An 18,594-nucleotide genomic window follows, 5' to 3' on the forward strand; every position below is an offset into this window, starting at 1 on the left:
AAAGACACAGGGTAACCTCCCAAAGGGCATGGTGACGAGCTGCTGTCTGCTTTGCTTGGGACCTGAGCACTGTGAGATGGCCGCCTTCACAGCCATCTGTTCCTCTCCCAGCCTTTCCTGGGTCGGGTGGGCCTGAGGGGTAGCATAGCTAGTGTCATGGGCCGGTGATCCTCCCTGCCACACCTTGTCCTGCATTTCCTCTCCTCCATCCCCGGCTGCCCCTTCCTTGGTGAAAGGGACATGTGGCTTCCACTCTGATGCCCACGTGGGAGGCAGGTGTTTTGCCTGCCCCACAGGTGATGATCCCTCTATTCCCAGGTCTTCGAAGGGGTCCACATCTGTTAATGTGTGTCCATTAATGTGTGTCCTCTCTGACCTCCACCCCTCTGAGACTGAGAGATGCAGGGCTGTAATTTCTGCCCAAAGTCATGGGGAATCCCAGCCACACAGCAGAGGCCCTGAGCACAGGCACCTACCTATCAAGAAGTCGAAGATGGCCATGTCGATGACATTGAGGAGACGGTTGCTGCTGTTGTATGGGTAGATCTGTCTCACTGTGTCACAGTAGAGGGGGTTGACCTCCCACCTGAGGGGGAGAAGAAGTCCTGGGGCTGGAAAAGCCAAGATGGCAAGGTTTTGGGGGCCCTTTCCACTGCCCTCCCCCAGGTCCCTGCCTCGGGCTGGTAGCGGCTTCTCTGCACTCATGAGGGCCCTGAGCAAGGACATGTGAAGCTGAGCATTCCATGTTCTGGGTCTTTTCACCCCACTGGGTCTATAAAGTGATGGCTGGGACGCTGTGTACCAGAGGGGAGGTGATGGGACAGGTAGGGGAAAGGCTAGTGCAGCAACCTCACTGCTTCCTCCACACCCCCTCTCACCAAGCCCCTCAGACCCTGCCCCCCTGCACCCCTTCCTAGTCTGTCCTCTGTCACTTCTCTTTTACATGCACCTCTGCCTACAATGCCCTGGTGCTCCTTTCCGTCTCATCTGGTGGGGCCTTCCCCAGCTTTCACAAAGTCCCTTACCATCTTGTGCCCTCCAGAAATTCTGGCCAGTTACTTTTGCCACCATGATCACAGTGGCTTGACTGATGGACCTCTTCACTCAGTCGACCTGCCACATGCCAGGGTGTGTGCCAGGTGTGTGGGGACACAGCCATGGGGTCCTTGGCCTCATGGATCTTGGTCAGGGGGCCAGAAGTCCCTCCCATGGGCTCCTGTGTGCTCCTTGCTGTAGCAATAGTGCACTGTGTGTTCACGGTCTGGCTGCCAGTCTGCCCATCCACCAGAGCTAGGGGCTTTGAGAGGGGAGAGCCCGTGTCTTATTTCCGCATCCCTAGCACCTAGTGATGGGTACCCAGAAGGCTCTCGATAGCTGAAAAAATGAACTAGAGGACAGGACAAATCCAGGCCTGTTGGGATCAATATGAAATGGGGCAAAGGAGGATTGAGGCAGCTTTGGGGGTTCTAAAGCCAATCTGGCTGCAAGTCCCTGCATCAGTGGCTGTGGCTGCTTTCAAGGACTGGACTGAGGACTGGCGCATGGTGGTGTGGCGGGGGGGTCAACTCACTCCTCTTTTCCTGCCAGTGAGTAGGAGCGGATCCAGGGGTTGGGCACCAACAGCCTGGGGGCCAGGTTGAGAGATGGCAGGAAGGCGGAGAGGGAGCCCTCCAGCAGGTGCGGGCTGCCACAGACGGCATACTCGGTCTTGCACATGTAGGGACACTTGGCGAAGAAGCACACGTTGCTGGCTGGAGGACAGGGGAGGAGAGAGGGGGTGGGGTGGGTGGTAAGAGGAGGACCTGGAGGCGCGCCATTTCCCTCCCCAGGAAATCCACTAGGAGGGAAGGGAAACCTGAGCTCGTAACTTGGGAAAAGGCAGAAGGAAAGGGGAGCACTGCCTTTTCAGAAGTACAAGCTGCTGAACGCTACTAAGCTGAACATCCTGAGCACCCATTTCCAAATGTCTCCGAGCAGAGAGTGTGGGATCCAGCCTCACTGTATCTTATCCATACGATAGACTAGTCTCTGTTACCCTGGGTGGATAATTTCGGGATCCAGAGAGGCTGATGTTGCAGGTTCAGTGCCACACAGACAAGTTAGCCTCTCACACGCAGCCTTTTCCTGTCCAAGTTGATCTTGTGTTGTGCTCAGGAAGGCCAGGGTGGGGGTGTCTGACAACATGAAGTGCCCACCCCCAGTAGTGGATAGCAGGAGAGCCAGCCCCCTGCTGAACACACGTGGGAAGGCTGGCTCGTCATGGACTCAGACCCTGAGGAGTATCCCTCTGGCCAGTGTCCTACCCGGAGAGACAAAGAAGACGCTCTGCAGGATCTCATTCTTGGTGACCTCTAGGATTTCTTTGGTGACATTCACTAGCCTCCCCGCTGTTGGTGGCACCCGTCTGAAGTCCAGAATCCTGAAAGAGAGGAAGCTCTGAATCTGTGGGACTGCCAGGGTGTGTGTGTGTGTGTGTGGGGGGGCAGGGTCTCGTCCCAGGCCAGGGCACATTAGATGTTGGCTGGGGTTCCAGGAGGGTGGCCCCTGAGGGGACTTCAGCAGTGTTGAGCTGATAAGCACAGGAAAACTACGGTGGTGGAGGAGGGGTGGAAAAGGAACCCTCATTCCATCAAGCCTCCTGAGCAAGTCCTGCCACCATCCCGGCTGTATTTATGGTCATTGCTTCTCAGACCTGGGGATCCTGTTCAAATGTTCCAATTCGGAGGGTCTATGGTGAAGCCAAGATTCCGTGTTTCTCAAAAGCTTCCGGGTGGTGCCCATGACATTCATCCACAGACCACGCTGAGTAGCAATGACTCAACAATTAGGAGGAACCTGGACATTTAGGAATGTGCTTTCACCACCTAATATCATAACCTTGAGACTCTTTGGATGAAAGAGGGCACATTCTTCTCATTTTCAGATGAGGAGCTAGAGCAATCGCCCTGAGAGGCATGGTGGGGTTCGTGTTCTTAGTTAAGTTGTAATTTTCATTGCGTTAAAACCTCGTGTTTTCCCATCCATGGGGTTGCACAGGACGGGTTGGGTTCAAAGGCACCACACTGAGGTATGACTAAGATAAAAAGCCAGAAGGAAGAAATGCCAGGGAATTTCCACCCAAGGGTCTGCCCAGCACTCCCTCCCAGGCGTTGGCCCCTGGAGTCAATGCCTCTCCATGGGGCCAGACTCTACCTGTCCAGATGGAAAGCCGCAATCTCGGCGTTGTGTCTCTGAAAGTCAATGAAGTAGAAGAAGTCCTCGGGCGTCTCTTCATCTCTCTGCTGTCTGGAAAAAAGGAAGGAATCACGCCCTGGACTCAGACTCAGCTGGGAGCCCGAGAAGAGAGCTGGGAGGCACGACCAGCGAGAAAGGAAAGAGAAAGAAAAGCGTGAATGGAATGACCAATCAGGACTGGCCTGTGGCTCCCCTGGTTTAGGGAGAGACATGCAAAATGGGAGCAGCTGGGCTTTGTGCAAGACACCGTCTGTGACACCATTGGTACCAAGTTGCCTGCTTAAGACGCTTTGGTGGCAGTGTCTGATTCTTTTTTTTTATTTTTATTTATTAAATCATAGCTGTGTACATTGATATGATCATGGGGCATCATACACTAGCTTCATAGACCATTTGACACATTTTCATCACACTGGTTAACATAGCCTTCCTGGCATTTTCTTAGTTATTGTGCTAAGAAATTTACATTTCACATTTACTAAGTTTCACATATACCCTTGTAAGATGCACCGCAGGTGTGCAGTGTCTGATTCTTTTTAAAACCTAGCAGTTGGAAGAAATACAGATACTCTTCTGCAGGTGTAAACAGAAGAGAGAGGGAGGGCTGGTCAGTGGAGGCAGAGGTAGCACAGGCCCAGATGCCCAAGGACAAAGAGGGGTGGGGTGTGAGCCAGGACTTGCTAAAAGAAAAGCAATTTAGGGTGACCGAGGTTTGAAGAACAGGCAAGTTCTGAGTGTTGTATTGATTTGGGAGAAGTACTGGGGCCCATCCCCTCAGAGAAAAACAGTTGAGTCAGGAGAGGGGGCACAGAGCTGAGGGAGGCTGGTGTTGAGGATATTGATCTGTACACATTGAAACACTAATGGATTCCTGAAAAGCGCCCACCTGCCGGAGCGTGATGGGCCCTGCTGGGTGTGTGTTCAGGAAAGCACCTCTGCGTCATTAAGGGCAATGGTGGTGAGGCTTCTGGCCTCTAGGCTGACTTGGCCTTGACACTAATGAGCATGGAAGAATGATGGTCTTCAAATACTTTCATAATTTACCGTGTGGGACTTTTAAGATGGCTGCAAAAGGATTTAAATGTAAACAAAATGATGTTGTGGAAAGCTGTATAAATAAACAGCTCCAGCAATTGAAATGGTGATGTGCGCTTTGCCAGAAAACACAAGCGGGTTCTGGAAGCCACAGTGAGGTAGGTGCTGCCAAAAGTAAAAGAGTCTATTTTAAAAGGCACAGCCATATTTACAGGGCAGCCCTCTGCTCTGGGACCTGACTGACTTCCCCTCGTTGCCACCAAACGTCCAGGACAGTCTGAGTCCCTGACCTCACTTTAACTTTTGAATTCCACCCCTAGGAATATAGAGTCTCTCAGACACCATTTCAGATTTTCTAAAATATCATTTTTTCTTTTTTACACGACGTACAATAGAAGTGATTTAAAATTTGAAAATGATTTTATTTTACATCCTTGTTCCTCATACTTCGAGAAGCATAGTGCATATTACATTTAAAAATATAATCTCAATGTTCACAATGTATATTTTCCAAAGGTAAAAAAAAAATAGGAAAAAATACTGTTTGCTTTAAGTTACTTATTAAAAAAAAACCATGATTTTTCAAGAAATATGTTTGAAAATGATATGTTTGATTTTGGGCTGAATGTTATAAAAATGTAAATTAAACTTCGTATTAATGGCTTAAGAATGGGTAAAACTGCCCTTATCACCAAACGTTAGAAGCTTTTGTGTTATATTTGGAGAATAGAAGCTAGTTAATGGGCAGCACCTGTGGCTCAAAGGAGTAGGGCACCAGCCCCATATGCCAGAGGTGGCGGGTTCAAGCCCAGCCCTGGCCAAAAACTGCAAAAAAAAAGTGGCTGGCTAATTTGAACAGTTTTTGTACAGGCTTAACTTGGGGAGATAGTGTGGGTTTGGTTCCAGACCCTGCAATAAAGTGAGTCATGCAAATTTTTTGGTTTTCCAGTGCATATAAAAGCGATGCTTATACTATACTGCAGTCTATTAAGTGTGCAATAGCATTATGTGTAAAAAGTATATTTTAATTAAAAATACTTTCTTCTTGAAAAGTATTAACGATCTTCTGAGTCAATCTCTTTGCTAGAGGAGGATCTTGCCTCAGTGTTGGTGGTTGATTAAGTAGGGTGGTGGGTGCTGGAGGTTAGGCTGTAACAATTTCTTATTGTGACAATAATAAAATTTGCCACATTGATTGAGTCTTGCTTTCATCAAAAATTTCTCTATAACATGTGATGCTGTCTTTTACATTTTACAAAGAGTAGAACTCCTTTTGAAGTTGGAGTCAATCCTCTCAAACCCCGCTGCTGCTTTATCAACTAAGTTTAGGTAACACTTTAAATCCCTTGTTCTCATGTCAGCAGGGTCCACAGCATCTTCCCCAGGAGTAGATTCCATCTCCACAAACCACTCTTTTTGCTCCTCCATAGGAAGCAACACTTCATCCATTCAAGTCTGATCAGGAAATTGAAGCAATTCAGTTCCATCTTCAGGCTCCACTTCGAGTTCTGTTCTTTTGCTCTTCCCACCACATCTGCAGTTAATTTGTTCACTTGAATCCCTCGAAGTCATCCTTGAGGGTTAAACTCCTTTTAAACTCCTGTTAATGTTGTTTTTTACTCCTATGAATCATGAATGTTCTTAATGGCTTTAGAATGGTGAATCCTTTCCAGAAGGTTTGCAATTGACTTTGCCCAGATCCATCTGAGGAATCACTACTCATGGCAGCTATAGCTTTATGAAATGTATTTATTTTTCTCTTAACAATGTTTTTTATTAAATCATAACTGTGTACATTGATGTATTTATGGGGTACAATGTGCTAATTTTATATACAATTTGGAATGCTTACCTCAAACTGGTTAATAATAGCCTTCACCTCGCTTAATTATTGTGTTAAGACATTTATAATCTACTCTTAATAGATTTGACATGTACCCTTGCAATACGCACCTTAGGTGAGGTGCCACCGGTTACCCTCACTCCACCCGGCTTCCCCTCTCCTTTCCTTTCATCCTCCCATTCCCTCCGTCATCCTGGGCTATAGTTGTGTTTTATCTTTCATATGAAAGAGTGGGTGATTATATATTGGTTTCATAATAGTACTGAGTACATTGGATACTTTTTTCTTCCATTCTTGAGATACTTAAGAACAATATATTCCACCTCCATCCATGTAAACATAAAAGTGGTGAAGTCTCCATCTTTTTTTAAGGCTGCATAATATTCCATGGTATACATATACCACAGTTTATTAATCGATTCATGGGTCAATAGGCACTTGGGCTCCTTCCATGACTTGGCAATTATGAATTGGGCTACAATAAACATTCTGGTGCAAACATTCTTGTAAAATGATTTTTGGTCTTCTGGATATATACCTAGGAGAGGAATTGCAGGATCGAATAGCAGTCCGCTTTCAGTTCCCTAAGTGTTTTCTAAACTTAGGAAGGAATGTATTGGCTTGCATTCCCACCAGCAGTGCAGAAATGTTCCCTTTTCCCACATCCACGCCTGTAGTTTTGGGATGTTGTTATGAAATGTATTTCTTAAATATAAGATTTGAAAGTCAAAATGACTCCTTGCTCTACGGGCTGCAAAATGGATGCCGTGTTAACAGTTATGAAAACGACGTTCATCTCCTGTACTGGTTCACCACTAGAGCTCTTGGTGACCAGCTGCATCGTCCAGGAGCAGTAATACATGGAAAGGAATCTTTTTATCTGAGCAGCAGCTCTCAACAGTGGGTTTAAAATATTTAGTAAACTATCCTTAAACAGATATACTGTCATCTACACTCAGGCTTTCTAGAGCACAGGCAGAATAGATTTAACATAATTCTTAAGAATAGATTTAACATAATTCATAATGCCTAAGATTTTTAGAATGGCATTGAGCACTGACTCCACCCGGTCACCAGCTGCATTTAGCCCCTAACAAGAGGATCAGTCTGTCCTTGGAATTTTTTTTTTTTAATTTGAGACAAAGTCTCACTCTGTTGCCTAGGCTAGAGTATCAGGGTGGCAGCCTCGCTCAAAGCAACCTCAAATCCTGGGCTCAAGTGATCCTCCTGCCTCAGCCTCCTGAGTAGCTGGAACTACAGGCGCCTGCTACATTGCACAGCTAATTTTTTTTATTTTTAGTTGAGATGGGCTCTGGCTTTGCTCAGACTGGTCTTGAATGCCTAAGCTCAAGTGATCCTGGAGTCTTGACCTCCCAGAGTGCTAGGGTTACAGGAGTAAGCCACCATGCTCTGCCAGTCCTTTGAAGTTTTGAAACCAAACATTGATTTTTTTTCACGTTAGCTATGAAAGTCCTAGACGCCATCTTCTTCCAATAGAAACCTGTTGTGTCTATGCAGAAGATCCTTTGTTTAGCATAGCCACCTTCATCAATAAGCTTAGCTAGATCTTCTGGATAACCTCGGTAGTTTCTATATCCGCATTTGCTGCTTCACCTTGCACTTCTATGTTACGGAGATGGCTCCTTTCCGTGAATGTCATAAACTAGGCTTGGCTAGTTTTCTTCCACAGCTTCCTCCTCTCCCTCAGCTTTCACAGAACTGAAAAGAGTTGGAACCTCTGGATTAGGCTTTGGCTTAAGGGAATGTCGTGGCTGGTTTGATCTTCTATCCAGACCACTCAAACTTCCTCCATATCAGCAGAAAGGTTGTTTTGCTTTCTTATCACTCGCATGTTCAGTGGAACAGTGCTTTTGACATCTTTCAAGAGTGTTTCCTTTGCATTAACAACGTGGCTAACTAGTCTAAGAGCCTTGGCTTTCAGCCCGTCTTGCCTTTCCACATGTCTTCCTCACTAAACTTAATCATTTCCACCTTTTGATTTAAAGCGAGAAATGTGAGATTCTTCTTTTCCTTTGAGTAGTTAAAGGCCATTGTAGGGTTATTAATTGGCCTAATGTCACTATTTTGTCTCAGAGAATAGGGGGACTCAAGGAGGGGGAGAGAGATGGTGGAGCAGTTGGGACACGCAAGGTTTATCACATTTGTTGTCTTTTATGGGAGTGGTTCATGGTGCTGCAAGACAATTACTATAGCAACACAAAAGACTGCTGATCACAGATCACCATAACAGAGGTGATCAAAAAGTTTAAAATAGTGTCAGAATTACCAAAATGTGGGCACATGCTATTGGAAAAATGGCACTGGTAGGTTTGCCACTGGAGGTGGGTGCCAGGCTATGGGGTTGCCACAAACCTTCAATTGTGGAAAAAACAAAACCAAACCCACGTTATCTACAAAGTGCAATAAAGTGAGATACGCCTGTATCTGTTTCCAGCTGACCAGATAGAGGCTTTTAGAGGCTGTGACTATGGTACTTAATTTTCACCAGAGGAAATACTGCAGGTTCTAGTGACTTCTCTCAGATACATGAAGAGTGAAAGCAGAACTCATCCACTCCGTATTAGCTTTCGGTCTTTCAAATTACAGACATCGAATTGTACCATGTAAGCATTTTGCTCAGCAAACAAATTTGGTGATTTGGGATGAATTTGCAGATTATCATTACTTTTATGTTTCTCATTAACGTCTCATGACGTTCTACATCAGTGTGCCTTAGGTTGCCCCCCTCTCACGGATGCTCTCTTATGACGCTGCATTAAGCATGTGGGACTAGCTGTAGCAATCATTTGGAACTCTACAGCAGCCATAACCTCACCGATGGCTCTGTGTTCAGCTGAGCGTTGCCCCAAAGAGTCACATGTCTACTCGTGGAACCTCCACTAACCATTGTCTCATGTGTTCACTGCTGTAACTCTCATTTAAAAGGAACACAATTTACTCATTTATTTATTATTATGCCTGAAGATAAGAAGAGAGCCCTCCTGAAATTGTCCCTTGGAAAAGAAGTCTCTGTATATTCAAGTTCAAGTATAGTTTCTCAAATGGCAGGCCTTCACCCTCAATTTGGTTTATTTTGTTTGGAACAGGTTCATTAACCTGAAATGACTTCACTTCATGCTGGTCTTATTATCTGATAGAACTTGTTAAAACAGGTTGTTGATGGTGGTGGGGAAGTGGAGTTAATATTGATTTAACATTGACCCCAAACTTTGGGGATGATGACGACCAATGCCAAAAATTTTTCACAAGTAAAATGTATTTGGGGACAGAAGTGTTTCTAAATGTATATATATTGTTTTATAGGATGGAACTTTTTATCAATAAGTTAAATATAAGCAAACATTCAATTGCTTTATGTACATTTCTTAGAAATTTTATATTTAAATTAACCATACAACTAGGGTTTTGGATTTTCATGTAACAAAACATGGGGGATTTCTTTGCATATCAGCAGTTTTCGAGGTTGCCTGGGCCTAGGGAAGATGGGAGGATCCCCCAGAGCAAGTCAGCTGGACTCCCTAAGGGTGAGTCTGAGGCCTCAGGAGTGTTAAAGTCCCCAAGAGGATCCAACACGCGGCTGTTCTACACAAAGCTCCTCTTTAGGAGAGTGATTTTGCCAAAGCAGTTCAGGGATGAAGACTGTTCAGTATTCAATCCACTGGGCCCCACCAGTAGAACCAGCTCCTGGGCCTTCAATGGGCTGCTCCTCGACTGGCTGAAGGTTTGAAATCTAAATCGGTCTCCCCAGATTCCATTGGAAGCAGCGTGTGCTGGAGAAGAGCACAGGAAAGTGGGAGCCCCGTCTTGGGGCTGTTTTCTCTTACGTGTATCAGAGGAACATTCCACAGGGTTAAGGCTTTGGGGCTCTACTCCAGCAGACCCCAATCTGTGGAATGCAGACCCTTTGAGGGCCAGAAACGCATGCATATACCAGGTTATAGACTAAAGTACATATTATTTCACCCATATACAAGGGGGTACCCATAAAGTATCTGGTCATCGTAAATACAATTTTTCATGGCTGGATACTTTCTGGAAAGTCCTCATATATATGTATTACAAATTCTAAAGGCATGTCGTTGCTCTTATTATGAATAAAATGGAAATTAAAGTAAACATGTAATTGGCTTCATAGTAGCCCTTTCTTTATTGTCCTGTTTTTCAATCAAAACAAGTATTGTCATGTAGAGGTCTATATTATTATTATTATTTTTTTTTGAGGCAGAGTCTCATTCCAGCCACCCCAGCTAGAGTGTAGTGGTATCATCATAGCTCATGGCAACCTAACTTCTGGGCTGAAGTGATCCTCCTGTCTCAGTCGCCCGAGTAGCTGGGATTAGGGGCATGAGCCACCACAGCTGGCTAATTTTACTATTTTTTTGTTAGTGATGGGCGTCTCACTCTTGTTTGGGCTGGTCTTAAACTCCTGACCTCAAGCAATCTGCCTGCATCAGACTCCCAGAGGGCTAGGATTATAGGCTTGAGCCACTGTGCCAGGCCTTGTAAACTTTTTGATGTCAAAAGAGAAGAGTGGTAGCCCTGGGGAAAAGTGGGGGTCAACTGTAGTGGGAGAACGAACTTAGCAATCCAGCTGCCTGGGTTTGAGTCCTGGGTCTGCTTTTTGCAGAGATGGGGGAGATTGGGGTGAGCTCAGTATCTTTCTTCACCTGATGAGGGAACATTATAATAAATACCTGGCTTATAATGTTGTCCATGATTCAAACACACAATTTATGTAAAGTGCTTAGCATAGTTGCTAGAAAGGGCCTCATAAAGATCTGCTCTTACTATTTTTTAAGTATTATTATCACCAGAACCAGTTATATGCTTGGGGAGACAGTCCAAAAGAGAGTCTCCAGATGACTGGCATAAAGATGTTAGGCGACTTTCATTACTTTTTGGTCAAAATCCTCCCAGGGTTGCTACCCTGGACATGAGTTGAGGAAGGCAGTCACTTACCTCATGGGTTTGAACATGGCCTTCCCGAAATCTGAGAACCTCAGCACCAGCTTGAGGTGGACCCCGCTGGGTTTCACGACTATGAAAGGACAGAAGGGAGGGTTAAGGATGCTTCTGGGTCTCAGCTCAGGTGCGTGACTGTGTCCATGCAATAAGCCCTGCTGCTTTCTTCGCTTGTCTTTTATTCAGTAAGATCCTAAGACTAGGATTTGCTTTTCAAGGCCTGTAGGGTAAACTCGATGGTGTTAGGCTACGGAGGGTGTGTCTGGAGGTAGTTGGGGGGGGGCACAGGGGTCAAACAGTACGATTTCCCCCAGATAGATGCTCACCGAAAACCCCAAAGAACATTCTCCTTAGAAAAACTAACCTCTTTTCTTGTTCTGTTTCAACCACACCCTTATAGATTCTGGACTCAGCCATCTGTTGCAGTATGTTAGATTAACTTGTTAAGCTATGTCTTTTCTATGTAAGGCTGTCCATCTAGGCTGGGACTAGGTGCAGTGAGAGTTGATCCCTCAAATTTTGTGTCCCTGCACTGCCGTAAGCCCCCAGGAGGGTCAGGACAACGTCCCTCTCACCTTGTGTTCTATGATATGGCAAATGGCAGGTGCTGAACTAAAGAGAGGCCCCGGGTCCCATAAACCTTGGTCTTTCAGACTTTGCCACGTCACCTCACAGGCAGAAGTTTCTGACATGTGCTCAGCACAATGAGGGGAAGACACGAGGCTCCTCATAGCCAAGGGAGACTGACACCCAGTCCCCCACACTCCCTGAGGGGACCTCTGCTGCCCTCACTCCCAGCCTTTGATTCTGTGAAGCCTTCACCCCAGCAGGTCCCAGGCTTGGCTGCAGTGGAATCATCTGGAGCAGTTTAAACATATGAGTGCCTGGGTGTCCCCTCTGCATGTTGTGAATCACAGACCCTGGAGGTGGAGGCCCAGGGGAGAGCACTTTTTAAAGCTTCCAGGAGATTCTAATAAGTTGCCAGCTTTGTGAATCATTGTCCTGGACAATTGCTTCTTAAATTTAAAAACCTGCTCCAATCACTTGAGGATTTTGTTAAGATCCAGATTCTGATTCAGAAAACTCAGAGCAGAGACAGACATGCTGGTTTTCTACCAGGCTCTCCAGGCACACTGATGATGCTGGGCCGTGGCCCACGTGCTGACCAGTGGGACCCTATATGAGGGCTCCTCTTAAATGCTTTTCTTTCTGAAGGTGGCTGAGGAGAAATGGTGAGTTCTTAGGGCAGAGAGAGCCATGCTCCTTCAGCTCCTGGCCAGGGATGCCTGGGTCCCCACTGGATGCCAGGATCCCCACTGGATGTCAGGGTGCCCACTAAATGCCAGGGTCCCCACTGGATGCCGGGGTTCACTTGGCTATGCTGGGGAGGAGGCTAGGTGGAGGTGGGGCTGGGCCACTTACTCTGGCTGCAGTCGCATGCCCCAAGCAAGGCTTTCTCATCCTGGCTGTAATCTGTGAAGGAGGAAAAGGGCAGTGAGAACTTCTGGCCACGCTCCTGGGAGAGTCCAGCACGCAGGGGCCCTTGATTTTCGTTCTGACCACCAGAGGGGAGACTGAGGCAGCCTGGGGGCCTTGACCACTCTGTGGGTGATCTCTGGGAGCCCTGAGATCTGCAGCCCCACGCCTTGCTCCATCCCAGGCCCCACACTCTCTAGCCCTTCAGGGGCTGCTCAAGTAACACCCAACTGGGAGACTGAGTCTAGTTTTGTCTGTGTTGATAATGTGCTGTGTCGCTTTTAGACTCATAGTGCTTGAGAACACAGACTTGGAGTCAGCAGACCTGTGTTTGAATTCCAGCTCCACCCCTGGGTCCTTGCCCGAGTTATTTAACCTCCCTGAGTCTCAGTATTCCCATCTGTAAAATGGTAGTGATATTGTTGATGCCATAAGGTCATTTGTGTAAGAGAGAATGCATTGCGTGGTTCAAAAGAAATGGGAGGATCACCTTTCTTTAGTGTACAGAACACCTCCTATGCCTCTCTTATGGGATTATGGTTCCAAGATCTTTTTCAAAGGGTAAAGATCAATGTGTACGTTCTTCTGTCTCTCAGGTATCAGGGCCAAGACTTTCATGTTCCACCCTGGAGCCTGGCCCGACATGGTTACTCAGCCTCAGTCAATCCATCCTGTCTGATCCCATGAACCTCACCTGCACTGATGGTGGGAAAGTGCCTCATGTCATGGAGAAGTTTGCTGACGATGGGACTGGACCGCGAGTAGAGCCCGTGGCGGTTAATATCCAGGTGGAACTGGACCCAGCTGGCCTCAGGACGGAGCTGCAGCGGGGGGTCCCAGGAGGTGAGGTTCATCTGCTCTTTGTACATCTTTTGTCGTCTGGAAGAGCCAGAAGAGTTTGTTGTTGGTGACGGTGATTTTAACTGGAGACACAAAATGTAAAGACCTGCCTAAGTCTCCTGTCCGGACTCCTTATTCAATCTGCCGTGTATTCAACACGTGTATTAAGCACTTAATCAGGGCTGGGGCTTTATGTGAAGCTGAGGTACTATGGGGAGCAAACACAGCCACAGGGTCCTTCCTTGCCTCAGAAAGTTTACAACCTAGTGAGCCAAACAGGCAAAGAGTTATACAGTAACATACACAAATACACAAAGACTTAATTACAACCCACAACAAGTTCTGTGGAAGAAAAAGGCAGGTTGCTAGAAGCAAAGGGAGAGGCGCGGGCCGCTTTGTGCACTTTCCCCTTAAGAGTCTGCATCTGACAGTTCCAGCATTTTATTCCTAAGGGGTCAGGGGGCGGGGCGGAGAAGGTATTTGGTGGAGACGAGAAGAGTGCTGGGTGAGGATCCTTACATGGGGCTGGAAGCTGATTTAGAGTAATCGATATCTCACAAAGGAAAAAAAGAATTTAATGAGCCATTTGCTGTTTTTCCTTGGTGGTCTTCTCTGCCAGGATAAAAAGAAAAAAGTAAAAACAAACAAAGAAACAAAAACGATGGCACTACCATTTAGAGGCTTAGTCTGGGAGCCAAGATGGATGTATGTGAAATAACCAGGATGAAATAACAAGACGAGGCTGCTAGACTTGAGGTCAGGATTGAAATGCCTTAACATTCTGAAGAAGGGAAAAGATAATTCTGCCATGGCTCCGCGCCTGTAGCACAGTGGTTATGGTGCCAGCCATACACGCCATGGGTGGCGGGTTGGAACCCAGCCTAGGCCAGCTAATCAACTGCAACAACAACAGAATAGCCGGGTGTTGTGGTGGGTGCCTGTAGTCCCAGCTATTTGGGAGGCTGAGGCAAGAGAATTGCTTAAGCCCAAGAGTTTGAGGTTGCTGTGAGCTGTGACGCTACAGTACTCTACCGAGAGTGACATAGTGAGACTGTCTCAAAAAAAAAAAAAAAGATAATTCTGTGATGAAGTAGTCCAAAGATGACTGCAGTGGAAGAAGATGGGCCTCAGCTGGATCCAAAGAATGGGAGGTGTTTGGGTCTAAGGGGATAGAGAGGGCACTTCTGGGATGGGTGGAAAACAAGCATTATGGCAGGCAGGCAAGTCACGGGTGTATCTGGAGATCAGAGAGGAAGGTTGACGGAATGGATGGTCAAGCAAAGAGAGGGTGGCCTCCTGCGTGGAAGGCCAGGTAAGTTGGTAGGTAAAGCTGGTTGCAGGGGTAAGTGGGATGATGCAGTGGCCTTGAGTTTTCCTTATATCCCTACATCTCAAGCTGTGGTACCAACTTCTGGGGTCTAGGATCCGGGGAATAACAAAAACCTGGCTGACCTTAGAGTGTCAAATTTTCTCACTGGTAAAAAGTTTTAAAATTTTCCTTCCTTCCTTCCTCCCTCCCTCCCTTCCTTCCTTCCTTTCTCCCTTCTTCCCTCCCTTCCCCTCTCCCTCCCTCCTTTTTTTTCTTTTTTTTGAGACAGACTCTGTGGCCCAGGCTAGAGGGCTATGGCATCATCATAGCACACATCAACCTCAAACTCCTGGGTTCAAGCAATCCTCCTACCTCAGTTTTTCTATTTTTAGTACAGACAGGATCTCTTGCTCAGAGCTGGCCTCTAACTTGTGAGCTCAAGCAATCCACTTACTTCAGTCTTCCGAGCAGCTGGGATTACAAGGCGCCCGCCTTGATTTACTTCTGACTAGTTTTTCTATTTTTAGTAGATATGGGTCTCGCTGTTGCTCAGGCTGGTCTCCTGAGCTCAAGTGATCCACCTGCCTCAGCCTCCCAGGGTGCCAAGATTGTAAGCGTGAGCCACTGCTTCAAGCCAGTACTTTTCTATTAAAATAAATATGATAGGCTTGTAGCTCGTAGCTCAGTGGTTAGGGCGCTGGCCACATGCACCAGGGCTGGTGAGTTTGAACCCAGCCTGGGCCTGCTAAAAAAAAAATGACAATAACAAAACAAACAAACAAAAAGACAATAGCTGGGTGTGGTGGCAGACACCTGTAGTTCCAGCTACTTGGGAGGCTGAGGCAAGAGAATTGCTTAAGCCCAAGAATTTGAGGTTGCTGTGAGTTGTGACACCATGGCACTCTACCGAGGGTGACATAGTGAGATTCTGTCTCAAAACAAATAAATATGATATGTAATTGGGAATAAAACAAAATACATCATCATTTTAAATATAAATCCCCAGTTTTCAAAGAAAATTTCACGTAGGAAACTTAAGACCCTACTTTCATCTCAGGTGGGATTTTACTCTGCACCGCCTCTAGTGGAGGAGTTCGGGAAGTGCTGAATACAGGCTTGGCTCACTGAGATCACCCGAGGCAGGAAGCAGGCAACTGCCATCCCTTTCCTAACCCTCTCCTAACTCAGTGTGAATAAAATAAAACAACACAGCTGTCCTGTTGGCTTGAGGAAGAGGCTCAGGTCATGATCTGATGTAAAGGAATGGATGCCTGGGAGCTTCTAGAAGTTCCTAGTTATCCCTGACCCTGCTCCAGGGCCCCTGTGGCATCTGGGCACTCCCACTTTTGGAAACCTTTAACTTATACCATATTAAATATATTAGAACTCACCCCAAATTAAATGCTTTTGTTTTGTTATATTTTTTGAAAATTTTCTCTTGCCATGTTGAAGCCTGTTAAGAATAAAATACCTAGTAATAGGACTCCATGCCTTATCACTGACTCACTGTTTTGCAAACATTTAATTACATATTAATTTCTTTTCATTTTGGAGTTTTCTTTCCATTTTTGTGCTAATACTTTTTTATTTTTATTTTTTAGTCCAGGTCTTGGAACATTTTAACAACTTTGGTGTGTCTTAGGCAATGTGTCCAGGGTGCTAACCGGTAAAGGACCCCAACCTGTTGTTTTTGTCCGTTAGGGGGGGCCATAGCAAAGTACCACGTACTTGAGGGCTTAAACAACAGACATGTGTTTCTCATAGTTCTGGAAGCTAGAAGTTCAAGATCAAGGCGTTGGCAGGTTTTCTCTGAGGCCTCTCTTGTTGGCTCTTGTTGGCTGTCTTCCTGCGGGGTCCTCACACGGCCTGTTCTCCGTGGGTGTACAGACCTGGGGTATCTTCCTTGTTGCATAAGGAGACCAGGTGTGTAGCATTAGGGCACTGCCCTTAGGATCTCAGTTAACCTCAATTACCTTTACAGGGCCCAAAACAGTTACATCCCCGGTGTTATGAATTTAGGAGGGGTAGAATTCAGTCCACAATACCCTTCAGTCTCCATCTTTGCCTCTAAGCACTGGTGAGGTCCATGCCAGAAGACATTCCTCTACACAGGCTAGTGAGCCAGGGCAGGGGTTATGAGATGACTACACTTAGCCAGACTTCCTCCCTGGGCACATTTCCACACACCCACGGAATTTAATTAGAGTCCTCACTGCTCATTCTTTCTTTGCTCAGCTTTTCTGGGGGCTAAGATAGGTGTTTGCCAGCAGTATGCATGTACATCCATGCATGTGTATGTATTAGCTTGGGCTACTATAGAAAAATATCATAGACTGGGTGGCTTGGAAAACAGACATGTATGTCTCACCATTCTGGAGGCTGGAAGTCCAAGATGAAGGTGATGACATATTTAGTTTCTAGGGAGGGCCCTCTTGGTGGCTTTCAGATGGTTGCCTTCCTTGCTTGGCAGAGAGAGAGAGAGATCTCTTTTCCTCTCTTTAGAAGGACACTAATGTCTTTGCAGGAGCCCCACCTTCATGATCTCATCTAAACCTAATCACCCCCCAAAGTGCCCATCTCTAAATACTAGGGTCAGGGCTTCAACTTACAAATTTTGTTAAGTTGTAATTGTTTAAGAAGTGGAGAGGAGGCAGTGACAAATTCTGGTTCCATCAGGGCTTGGAGCTGTCAGGAACAGGTCACAATGACACTAACCTGGTTACCTGCCACCTCTTGCCCCAACCCTTCATGGCTGGTGTGTCACACACCATTTAAAGATCATCCTAAGTTACAAATTTTACACACAATTCATGATAATATTCATTTCATTTCTCCATCTCTAGCTCATCTATAGAGAACAATTACTTAACATGCAAAAGATGCTTGAACAGCCACTGAATTTCGTTTTCTCAGAAACAGATGAAGATATTTCTCCCTAAAGAGGCAGCTTGGTTTTCAGACAGTAAGCTACTCTTGACCAGGTAAGAGTTTCCAGTTACTTTTCTTGAACAATGTCCACAGAGCTCCATGAACCAGACACACAGACCTTCTTTAGCCAAGGAGAATAAAATACAAGGCAGAAAGATGTTGGCAAAGAAGCCAAGAATTGTGTCTGAGACACTTATCTATCTGTTCTCCATCTGTACAGATAACTCCCAAATTGGAAAGAGAAGGCCTAGAAAGAAACAAATCTGTCACTATCTTTTACATTTATGACAATAATTTGCTTAATTGTTTTAGACAGCAGTTCTCAACCTGTGGGTCACAATCCCTTTGTAACAATGAAAATACATCACGGCATTAGGAAGGCTGAGAACCACTGGTTTAAGAAGCTGAGAGGAGGGCGGCGCCTGTGGCTCAAGGAGTAGGGCCCAGCCACCCTATGCTGAGGGTGCTGGGTTCAAACCCAGCCCTAGCCAAAAAACTCCAAAAAAACAAACAAAAACAAAAAAAGAAGCTGAGAGGAGGCAGTGACAAATTCTGGTCTATTAGGATTTGGAGCTGTCAGGAACAGTCACGCTGATGTTCAGCTGGTCACCTGCCACCTCCTGCCCCAACTCTTCATGGCTGGTCCATCCTAATTTCACTTTCACTCTCAGAAATGCTACACAAAGGGATGTGGCCTCAGCTTTTCAGCATCACCTCAAGACTTCTGATCGGGCATACTCCAAGCCATGAATCAGCCTTTCAGTAGCTGGGCTTGGGGTCTTTGGGAGCCTGTGTACAGGGGATATATTTCCAACTTGTCTGATGCAGGGCTCTGAAGTCTTTGACAATCGGGTTCTTGTACCCGATGTTTGTGTTAATGTTCACACTGGGGCCCTTCAGATCTTCACCACCACCTGCCTTCTCGATATTTGAACTCAATTGTCTA

At 46.2% G+C, this 18,594-nt stretch overlaps 1 protein-coding gene across 3 annotated transcripts in view; it reads right to left on the reverse strand.

Annotated features, from left to right (window-relative positions):
- Positions 1–18,594, reverse strand: part of FAM20A (FAM20A golgi associated secretory pathway pseudokinase) — a 57,549-nt gene that overhangs the window by 3,307 nt on the left and 35,648 nt on the right. For 2 of the 3 annotated variants that reach the window (XM_053570102.1, XM_053570105.1), the window contains exons 2-8: positions 13,266–13,450; positions 12,518–12,568; positions 11,093–11,171; positions 3,193–3,285; positions 2,304–2,419; positions 1,571–1,751; positions 477–586 (exon numbers count right to left, since the gene is read on the reverse strand). In XM_053570102.1, coding sequence (XP_053426077.1) covers positions 477–586; positions 1,571–1,751; positions 2,304–2,419; positions 3,193–3,285; positions 11,093–11,171; positions 12,518–12,568; positions 13,266–13,450 — 815 coding nt within the window. Of the gene's footprint in view, positions 1–476; positions 587–1,570; positions 1,752–2,303; positions 2,420–3,192; positions 3,286–11,092; positions 11,172–12,517; positions 12,569–13,265; positions 13,495–18,594 lie in introns of all 3 variants that reach the window. The other variant, XM_053570103.1, reaches the window with a different exon arrangement.

Source organism: Nycticebus coucang, chromosome 18, assembly GCF_027406575.1.
Source record: "Nycticebus coucang isolate mNycCou1 chromosome 18, mNycCou1.pri, whole genome shotgun sequence".
Taxonomy (NCBI): Eukaryota; Metazoa; Chordata; class Mammalia; order Primates; family Lorisidae; genus Nycticebus; species Nycticebus coucang.